At 40.9% G+C, this 11,397-nt stretch overlaps 1 protein-coding gene across 1 annotated transcript in view; it reads right to left on the reverse strand.

Annotated features, from left to right (window-relative positions):
• Positions 1-2,911: 2,911 nt before the first annotated feature.
• ABCD2 (ATP binding cassette subfamily D member 2) overlaps positions 2,912-11,397 on the reverse strand; it is a 43,559-nt gene continuing 35,073 nt past the window's right edge. Inside the window, exons 7-10 of the mRNA XM_042470365.1 lie at positions 7,916-8,061; positions 6,138-6,222; positions 4,937-5,062; positions 2,912-3,885 (exon numbers count right to left, since the gene is read on the reverse strand). Coding sequence (XP_042326299.1) covers positions 3,675-3,885; positions 4,937-5,062; positions 6,138-6,222; positions 7,916-8,061 — 568 coding nt within the window. The 3' untranslated portion in view covers positions 2,912-3,674. The remainder of the gene's footprint in view (positions 3,886-4,936; positions 5,063-6,137; positions 6,223-7,915; positions 8,062-11,397) is intronic.

An 11,397-nucleotide genomic window follows, 5' to 3' on the forward strand; every position in this document is an offset into this window, starting at 1 on the left:
CCAGTGTGTAACTACAGACAGGTGTCTTCATTTCAAGTAAATGGAATTTCATGGGTTAACATCTACTTTAGGGCTTGTTTTATTATCATGTTATTTATACAATATGATCACTGTTCATGCTATTTTATATTTCTTTACTCCCTTTAACCTTTTTCTGTTTGTGATCATCCTAAATTGGCACTGGGAGTGTGAACTGGCTCATTTAAATTGACCTTTTCAATGGTCAGGAAATCTATGAAAATAATTTCCACCCTCTTTTTGATAGCATTGCAGCATTCCCAATGTTTGGAAAATCTATGATAATCACTGCTCACTTCCCCAAGAAGTTAGCTGTGTTGTGGCAAAGAGTAACAGCGAGTCTTGTGGTACCTTAAAGATTAACCTTTTTATTCAGCGTAAGCTTTTATTTGGCATAGGCTTTTGTAGATGTGTCTGATGATGTTAGCTGGAATCTATTTTATGCTAAATAAAATCTTTTTTTCCCCCGTCTTTAAGGTGCCACAAGACATTTGCGTCTCATCTCCCCAGATTCTTATTTCCTTAAAGCTTTCTTCAGGGGCTTTATGGATTCATTAAAAGGGACAAGGAGAGAATTCATATCCACTGCAATGCAGAATATTAGTATAGCAAGTAGCTGTGATGAGGTGGAGGCCAAATTTGTTCCAGAGTGGGCTGCAGTTGTGAATCTTTTGCCAGAAATCATGCTGAAATGCCACTCAGAAGTGACCAAAAGTGTATTTCCTACTTCCAGGGTTTCTGATCAATTTTTATCTCATTTTCTTCCTTTAATGCAAATTTGAGGGTGAGGGGGATTTGTTTTAGTGCACAAAATTAAACTAGTGTCCCAGGAACATTTTATGGGTGACTTTTTTGGGACCAAATAAAAATATTAATTTTTTTATTTAGCTGTGGAGGGCTCATGAGACATAAAGAGGGGTTGGAACTTTAGATATGCTGCCACACAGGCTGCACTTTCCCCATCAATGAATACGGCGAAAGAGAGAAAATATCTTCCAATATTTGGCCTTGTGGCACACTTGCTATTTGATGCATGCTGCATGTTTTCCTTGCATTCCCCTGTGCTTGGAATGGAAAGCTGGGTGATTCCTACTACGACAGTTATCTTCTAGTCTGGTTGTCACTTTGTTATCTTCTAGGAAAATATGGCTACTGGCATGCATAAGTTATCAGCTGGAGAATAGATCATTTTCAATTGGATTAAAATAACATTTCTTTCCTTTCTGTCCCTGTTTTCTTTGTTTTTCAGTCATGCACCTACATACTCACCACAACTCTGCCCTTGCGTTTCTCCATGCCTGGGTAACGCGCCTCATGCACCATACACAGCAGGCATATCATATGCACATGGCAGCTGCGTGGTTTTGAAGCAAGAATCTGTCAAGATAATCTAACCACACAAGTAGCTTCCCCAGGAGCACTGAGAATTCATCGCATTAAGACCTATGGTAAAGTATAGTGACATGCGTTTCTTCCTGAATTTTCAGGAGTCAAATCAGTGCTGAGCCGAAACAGAGGTTTATAGTTGGTAAACGTTCCTGCCACTGACAATACCATATCAAACACCCTACCAACACCCTATGCTTAATAATTTATAGGTTTTGCACATTTTTAAAAAAGTTGTGAAGTTGTTCCCAAAATGGTGTTAGGAAGAGGACATTATCAAGTCCTGCAGGCTTCAGTATCGGTAATGTGCTTTCTTCAGGCAACTAAAGGGACTCCAGCAGCATCCATCATTGGATGGCAGCTTGCAACCACCATCTTTGTGCCCTTGAAGCTGACCTGTTGGAACACCATATTTGTTGCAGGGACACAACAGTTTTTGCCGCCCTTCCTTCCACAAATGCTAGGTCAGGACTATAGGAGGGAACTCACTGAAAGGTAATTTGCGTAGGGCCCCCTCCATCCTGCAGTCATCCCCTAAGTGATAAATAGGTGATCAGGTATGATGGAACGTAAACAAACCTTTGGATGTCCACATACATATTCACTAAAAATAAGGAAGAATATTCATAACTGGATGCAAGCCAAGCATCTCATCAATGATGGGCGTAAGGCTGGTTTTGCCCCTAAAGTTGGCCTTCCACCCACTCTGCCAACTCCATCTCTCCAGCCAGACTTTGAGATTACAGAGATATTAGTGACGTACAACTATCTTAAACCTGAACTTGTGTTTCATTTCATTTGTCTTAATCTTTGTGAACTAGTGGACAAGGAGTGCAAGAGGTATGTTTATTCTTTGAGGAGTTTTACATTCATGTGCTTAGTCCTAGTCTGATAGGAAGAAATAGAAGATTACAAGAACTTCAATGTTGGCCACTGAAGAAGAGAACAATATTGAAACATGATTGGCCTTTGTTTTATTGAAGGCTTGTTAAGATCCATGGTCATCATTCTTCCTCCAGTTAAAGATTCATTCCCAACAGACTTTTACACCTATTGCTTCTGAACTGGTTAGACTATTCATATTATAACTTTCTAGTATTTATTACATATGTACTCATTTATTTATCTCCCAAGTGCTTGTTTGCTTTTGATAGGTTTTGTGATTGAGGTCCTACATCTTTGTGGATTACTTTGGCGGGGTACAGACCGCCGCTTTGCGGCGGTCTGCCGCCGCCACCAATAGGTCCGCGGGGGAGCCGGAGCCTTCAGACGGCCCGACTCCCGCGCGGACCGAAAAAAGAAGCTCCAAAATGGAGCTTCTTTTAGCGTCGCGTTTGCGACGTAGCGAGGCGCCAGGGGCGCGCTCGCTACGTCACAAGCGGCGCGACACGTCTGGACGCTGTGCGTCCAGTACGTAAAGATGGCGGCGCCCGTATGAACAGGGCACCGCCATCTTGTACGTATTCAATACGTACTAGGGTTAGGGGGGTGCGGAAGCACCGCCCCTTCCTAACCCTAGTACGTATTGTATACGTACTATTTGGCGGTCTGTAAACCGCCTTTGAGACCTTTTTGGCTAAGTGGCAAGCACAGAACTACGAAATGACATTTGTTTCTGTATCTGGTGCTCATCCCGTTTTGTCCTAGTTATCTTGTATAACAATCTCCCAGAAGAGTTGGACAAGGATAAAAAATCAGCCCATGAAGAGTTCTTGGGCCATAAATCTAAGAAATGTGGGCAATCAGATGTATTACCCTTCGCAGCTCCCACATTGATAGTCAGGGCAACAGGAGGGGTTTGTCTGCCCTTGGTCATGGAATCCAGTGTCCAACTCTGATTTTCTATGTGACACTGTATATAACATCACAGTTCTACCTATGTGATCCCTGAGTGACTGGGCTTATATAGTAAAAACACAAGCAAAACCCAACTTTAGTATCAAAACAGAATAGTTCCAGGAACGTAAACAAGCAGGAATAAATATGGAAGATTAGTAATTTAGGAAGTTTTGCAAGAGGCTTTTCACATCTCCAAGAACTCAGTTTTCTTAAACTGAATCAATCCTCACTAGGATTCGGCACAGCACTAGTTTGACTCTTCCTCTGTAACATTAGAAGGCTGAAGACTTTCTGAAGTATTTCAGTTTGTTGCCAATTATGTTTCCGTTCACTCTAAGCTAACCACAGTACATGCAAACCATACTGTCTCAGAAATAAAAGTGCTTCAATAACTTAAAAATTGGGGGTGGGGGAATTATAAACTAAAGCATTTATTCCTCTTTAACCATCGTTTTAAGCACAGAATCTTCACCTAAGATTTTGCAAAGTTCATTCAGTCTCTGTTGCATTTTTGGCATTCCTGCAAGCTGGGATTCTAGTCTTTGTTTCTCCTCGCTGAGGGTTAAGCGGATAGCAGTGTCCAACTGTTCAAAACGCCAGTCTCCTTCCCCATCAAACTGTAGCAAGTGTGTGTGGTATTTCCTGCAGGAAAAGAAAGGAAAGACTAAGAAATCTAATGGTAGGGCAGGCTCTCAAGAGTGCATCAGAAACATCAGAGTCCCTCAGAGTAGTGCTTCTCAACTCTGGGGTAGAAGTATCATTGTTATACAACACTTGCCATCCGTGACCTTTGGTCATGCTGGCTGGGGATGATGTAAGTATGATGAAAGTTCAATTGTGTCTGAGTACTGAAGATGGGAGAGACAATGGCCTGGAACCATTTTGGAAAGGTATGGCTCTTTTACTGTACTGAAAGGTCCACAGATCCTAAGGACATGGCAATCTTATTTCCTATAGGTTTCCCCCTGTTGCACTCATGACACTTTTCCTCCTCCCCCACTACTAGTGGAGAAACCAGATGGTGTACCAAGTGTTTTATCAACAACAGAAGTTTACCATTCTCCTTATATAACAAGGCAAAGATAGGTAACTTAGAAATAATAGTTATTTGAGGAAATCTGTCTCCATGTGACAGAGACTACAACTAGGTTTAATCTTATACATATCCTCTACCATACGTGTGTGTGTGCATGTGTGTGAGAGAAAGAGACAACGAGGGAAGGGGAGAGAAAGAAGTATGACAGAGATTGAAAAAGAGAGATTGAGAGATAACAGAGAGCAGGATGTCAGTAAACATATTCTCATTATATGACAGGAATAGAAAACTTGTGTTCTGTGGGCCAGGTAAATCCCTTGAGCTTTTCTCATGGCCCTGGACACTTACCCCAGGCTTGTTTTTGGGGCTTGGGCAGCCTGGGAAACAATGCAGAGCTTCCTAGGAGCCAGAAATTGCTCTCCAACCCTCTAGCCCATACTTGCCCCCACTGTATGCACTTTTAAAGAGCAGCCTGCTCTAAGTGTCATCCCCATGACTGAACATGTAATGCAGCTGCAGTCATGAGAAGATTCAAAAAGGATGTTAACAATATCTGGTAAACTCTTATGTCCTTAATCTTGTTGCAAGCCTTGTTTAAAAAAGAAAAGGGGAGGGAGGGGGAAACAGGGATGGGGGAAAACTTCTTCAAAGACTCACCAAAGAGATGGTCTGTGCGTTATTGAAAGCAAAGATATCCCTGCTCCCTTTGCCGCCTGGAATATCTTTCCTTCAACATCAATGCTGACAGCACTTGTACATTCATCCAGCAAAGCATATTTTGGCCTTACAAAGTAAGAAAATAAATGGTTATTCATTTATGTTTTGGAACAGGTCAGGATTTCTGGTCAATGGATGCATTGTCAGAAAATTCAACTTAGGGATGGAAAGACTGCAATAGCACTCCCAGACTGCAGCTTCTGTGAACTGGATCTTCTACCTGTGCACCAGAAGTACTTAACTCCAATGAAATTGTCTGAGTTACATTAAATGCAAACCAGTGTACAGATTTTTGAGTCCAAGAAAGCTTTCATAGCTAAATAGACAAGTGTGACGATTGCATCCATGTACTGGACATTCAAAAATATACAAGCCATGTACAAGCCACAATGATATCCTGCACTTGAATCTGAAACTAATGTTTACAAGTTGCTATGTCATGTAACTGTGATTGTTTGGTCTCATGTTCAGCTTGACTAAAGTAGATGGGCATCCCTTACATAGGGATTTTTTTAACCATTTCCCCTTAAATATGAGAACCCAATCATTCATAATACTTCAATATGATTAGAAAATATAAAGAGAAAGATCACGCCTGCATGGGTTATTTCCCCTTACAGCCCCTGCTACAGCGAGCAACTTAGTTATAGCATTCTTTTCATCCTGAGTGATGTCCTTAATTTGGACTCTGTTTCCAGGGTTTTACTCTGAAGAATTCACTACATTGTTTAGTGAAAAGGTGCAGTGATGTCTGGATGGACTGCCTCTTAAATTTAAGGCAAGTTGGACTCCTAACAAGAAATATATGTATTTATATAGCTTCTGTCAGTCTCCCACTTTATATGATTAACTGCTAGGCCTCTGAAATAAATTATTTTGCAAGTATTTTTCACTACCTATACATACTGGAAATGCACAAAGAGCAGCACAAACACAACAGAAGCTCTTGGATAAACATACTTGCCCAAGTTACTGTTAGTCAGACCTTTGGTAGTCTTATTTACCTTTCTGCACCTTGCCAAAAGTCCCTGCCCCCCCCCCCCCCGCATTGGCTGGCTGCTTTACTTTGTCAAATGGTAGGATAGGCCTTGTCCATTCTATTCATATTGTTTCATGTAAGAAAATAAATGCTTAGACTTACTTGTGGTAAAACATCCGAGCCATGCCCATCCTCTGCTTTTCTCCTCCAGACAGGACATCCTTCCAATCTGTCACAGCATCCCACCCTTCAAAACGATATGAGAGAAACATAACTCTTCTTAAAAACGTAATTAAACTTTAAGGCATTTGTCATTTTACCTTTTTTGAAGGAACAAATCAAGTAACAGACAACCATATTTATATAAAATTATATTAACTGAGTTTTTCACGGGTTTGTATCTTTTTGCTTCTTTTAAAATAAATATAAAGAAACACCTGTGATTATGAACATTTGACACTATACATAAATTGTATAGACATCGCTCCGGATTTGCAGCCTTCAGATTCACTATTTTGACTATTTGTGATTGTGGCAAGGGAGGGATGGGTGGGGACATAAAGGCATTCAGGCTCACGCCTGTCTCTCTTTATCTCCCCCCACCCACCCTTCTGTCCCTTCAGCCAGCAATGGGAAGCTAGCTAAAGGGATAGGAGGGTGGGAAATAAGGAGAAGGAAACACACACTGTGCCTCTTTCCCTCCCTGCCCTCCTGTCCCTTTAACTGACCTCCAGAGCCAGTTAAAGGCAGGGGAGGGCAAGGGAAGAGCCAGGCCAGCTCCCTCTGGCCCCTCCCATGCCTTGGACAGCCATCCCAGGCATTGGAGGGGAGGTGGGAGAGGCTCACCTTATTCACAGAATTTCCATATTCACGGGGGCTATGCTCCCCTAACCCTCGCGAATCCGGAGGGATACCTGTAATTGACAAATATAGAAATATAGCTAAATGTACACATTTCAGACAATTGTGCAATACAATGACTGAGTAGAACAAGAGGTACCTTTATTTATACATTGGATTATTTCAGAAATATAAATACTTGTATAACCTTCTAACATAACCATGTAATTGTGTTATTTCTCTTTGCTGAGAGTCCAACTGGCATGCAAAAGAAGGGGGAAAGACTGCAGAATTTTAGAATCTATTTTGCATTTTAGTAAAACAAAAAACAAAAATAAGACCAACAACTTTTTTGCGCTGACATGTAGCATGGGAAGTCTATGATCAGATCTCCTGATTACTTTTATTTTCAATGAACACAACCCTAGCCAAGCATGTCCAGTTTGGAAACGTCAAAGTTTTTGTACTTAGTGCAACATTGTAAGAAACTCACTGCCACATGAACTAGCAATTCCAGCTGAAAGGATACCCAAAAAGCAGGACTCTTGCTGACTTCTGCATGACATCCCAGATACCTGTTTCTGTCTGAAAAAACAATATTGGGCTGGATGGACCAAGCATCGGTTCCTATAGCTCCAGTGTAGCTGTCATACAGAATATTTATTTTCTTAGTTGTTTATTTTTGAATGTATTAATTAGATTTACATTCTGTCTTTCTTCCAAAGAGCTCAGAGTTGTGTTGATGGCCCTCCTCCTTTCTACTGTACTCTTACAACAGTGTATTTCATAGCTCTATAGAGAGATCCAATTTCTAATCCAACACAGTAACCATTACACCACACTGGCTCTCATTAATAAGGTATTTACTGAGAGGAGCCTCTTGCCATGCATTGATATAATGTGCTAGTGGGTCATATAAGCAGTGTGTCTGGAAACTTGAGAGAAATATATTGCTCAGATCTAGAAGAATATAGTTCTGTAATATCGTGTCTGTGTATGTGTGTGAGTTACAAATACAGAAAGAGAGAGAATATGTACAAATATCTCTCTCCAGTGATACAATGACATCTCCAATTTTTTTTCCAAAAAGAACAACACACCTCCTTCTCTTTGTACTATGTGATTTAAATGAACAATCTTTAGGATACACTCAAGGTCTTGGTCTTGGTACCCTTTTTCATGCATGTCTTCCAGTGAGTCAGGATAGATAACTTGATCCCGCAGCGTTCCAATGGACATGTAAGGCCTGTAAAACAGAAAACAGAAAATTAATTCAATTAGTCTTCTTACATGTGGAGCTAAATCTCAGCCCTCCTATTCTGGGCTGCTGATCGATAGTCTCTGAACACTGCTTTAAATGCTGAATTTCTAAAGCCTGTAATTATTTGAAAATGACTGTTTTCCTAAGCCTACCCTAGGGAACAATGCACTGTTTACAGAAGATATGATTAGACTGTAGCAATGTGGATAACCATGGCATGAGAATAAGATACACAATAAAGAAGAATACATATTATCCTTCCTTAGCACAAGCAACAGAAAATACATGTTCTATTTCTCTTCATTTTTCTCTTCAATGTCTCATAGCACACAATGGAGCCTGGGGGGAGGTTTGTGTGTGTCTTCTTAGTTAAATAACATAAAGTTACTCTTATTTAAAATTCACAGTTCCCATATCTTAACAAATATTCCCATTAATTCAAGAGTCTGATAACATGTGTCAGAGCTACTGCGGATTAAAATCATCATCTCACAGCTGGCACTGCCAATATTCTGGCAGTGAAAAGCGTTCTTTACTTCTGGACAGGACCAGTCCCTGCAAGATGACCACTGGGTCCTCCCAGACAGGAAAGACTGAAAAGTGACCACAGTGATTTCCCCAGCTCTGACACATTTTAGCTGTGCTTTCTGGTTGTCTTTCCTGACTACACTGACACCCTAGCTGTGACTTCCAGGATCCCATTTTCACTCTGAAGCTATCCAAGCCTCAGCCCTGGATGTATTTTGGGACAACTGGATAACGAGAGACACTGAAAAATATATTATCTATCCCCAAAACATAGACAAGCACTTAACTTCCTACATTGACTCCTGGCCTAATGAAATGCAGGTGAGAAGCACAGAAGGACAGAAAGAGGGAGGGATGGGGAAAATGCAGATGAATAGTAGAGAGAGTGCAAGCAGTCCTGTGCAAGTGATCAGTTTAGATGCTCTGGCATAAAGATCATAGAATCATAGAATCGTAGAGTTGGAAGAGACCACAAGGGCCATCCAGTCCAACCTCCTGCCATGCAGGAAATCTAAATCAAAGAATCCCTGACAGATGGCCATCCAGCCTCTGCTTAAAGACCTCCAAAGAAGGAGACTCCACTACACTCCGAGGGAGTTTGTTCCACTGTCAAACAGCCCTTATTGTCAGGAAATTCCTCCTAATGTTGAGGTGGAATCTCTTTTCCTGGAGCTTGCATCCTTTGTTCTGCGTTCTAGTCTCTGGAGCAGCAGAAAACAAGCTTGCTCCCTCCTCAACATGACATCCAAATATTTAAATATGGCTATCATATCACCTCTTAACCTTCTCTTCTCCATGCTAAACATCCCCAGCTCCCTAAGTCTTTCCTCATAGGGCAGGGTTTCCAGACCCTTCACCATTTTAGTTGCCCTCCTTTGGACACGCTCGTTTCTCAATGTCCTTTTTGAATTGTGGTGCCCAGAACTGGACACAATATTCCAGGTGGGGCCTGACCAGAGGAGAATAGAGTGGGACTATTACTTCCCTTGATCTGAATAGTCAAATACTTGGGATCAGGGTAAATGTGACCAAAATATATTTCCTTTTCTGTATGGCTATTCTGTGTGATACAGCAAGTGAACTTGACAACTCAGCATAGGAGCAATCATTGGCATGAGAAGACACTGCAATCTCAAAACTGCTCAAGCTGCAGTATACGCCTACTTCAGTGACTTTCTGTCCTTGTATATGCAAGGACTACTTATTATTTTACTCTCAGGACATTCACAAACAAGATATTTAACTAATGATGTCACCAGGCATCCTTTAAGAAGTGATAATATTTGCTTACAAGGAATAGTAGAAAGTATGTTTTCCCAGTTCAGAAGATTTGTATCAGAAATTGTAATCATTTTAATTGATATGGGTTAATGACATCCTTACAGTGAAAATTAAAACAATGGTTCTAATCCAGATTCCAATAAAGATGTTAAGTGAATGGCCTGTACAGTATTTACACACAAAGGTGGGGTCCTCCTTTCTCTGTTTGTCACAATAGCTGCCACAGAAGAAGCAAATATGGCACTGTCACCAGGGGTGGCTGGTGCCTTCCATGTCAGAGGGGCAATGAATCTGTTCTGAGTTTTAGCCAAAATCTGAAAGAGCCTATCCAAGGTATTGAACCTAATTCAAAGATAGGGTTCAGTACCTTGGACACCCCCTTTAACACTGAACTGAAACAAAGAGCATTCTTCCACTGATATCGGAGTCACAAGCCATCGTGGACTGCTGCAATTTACAGGTGCATTTGTCAGGAGGATCTACAGATGCATAAACAGAAAGCAAAACTCTGAGGTGGTCCTCTCACGTGTGAAACAGCTATTGGGCAATAACAGTAGTAGGGGATGATCTCTCAGAGACAATGACAGTGGCACCATATCTAGCGCTTGTTAGAACTATGCAGATGAAGGCACAGTAAACCCTTTTGAATGTATTTTACCAGGAAACCCCTATGATGAGACAATCCACAAGAGGAGACTCCTAAGTTGGAAGGCACTCAATGGGCTACTGGGGTACAGCAAAGGACAATTATAAGTAGCACTGTGGCTAATAAGGCAACTGGATTTAAGTTTAAGGACATACAACTGTTGATGATCAGAGGTGAAAGGAAAGTCTGAGGTTGGAAGGAAGGATAATGGATTTTATTCTGTATTGTATTGTTATCTATACTGTAAGCTGCCTCGATCCAACCGGAGAGGCGGGATATTATTATTATTATTATTATTATTATTATTATTATTATTATTATTATTAGGTTGTACAACACATATTACAGTCCACCCTTCTTATGCATGGATTTTTAATGCGGATTCAAGCATCCACAGTTTGAAAATTTTCAAAAAAAAAAAGTATAAATTTCAAACATCAAACCTTGATTTTCCCATTTCTATGTATGGCTGTAAAAACTGAACAGTGAAGAAAGATAACAGAAAAAAATCAATTCATTTGAAATCTGGTGCTGAGGATACTGTGAACTGCTAAAAGACAAATGAGTCCTAGAGAAAATCAAGGCTGCTCTCTCCCTAGAAGCCAGATAACTAAAGTGAGACTGTTGTACTTTGGACATATCATGAGAAGACATGGCTCACTAGAAAGGAAATAATGTTTGTTAAGATAGAAGGCTGTAGCAAAAGAGGAAGTCCACATTACAGGTGGGTAGATTCAAGCAAGCAAGCCACGGCCCTGAGTCTTAAAGACCTGAGCAAAGCTGTTGATGATAGGGTGACTTGGTAGCCTCTGTCATAAATCAAAGTCGACTTGGCAGTTAACAGCAACAAAACTGGGAAAAAACAT

This window comes from Sceloporus undulatus, chromosome 5 (assembly GCF_019175285.1).
Source record: "Sceloporus undulatus isolate JIND9_A2432 ecotype Alabama chromosome 5, SceUnd_v1.1, whole genome shotgun sequence".
Taxonomy (NCBI): Eukaryota; Metazoa; Chordata; class Lepidosauria; order Squamata; family Phrynosomatidae; genus Sceloporus; species Sceloporus undulatus.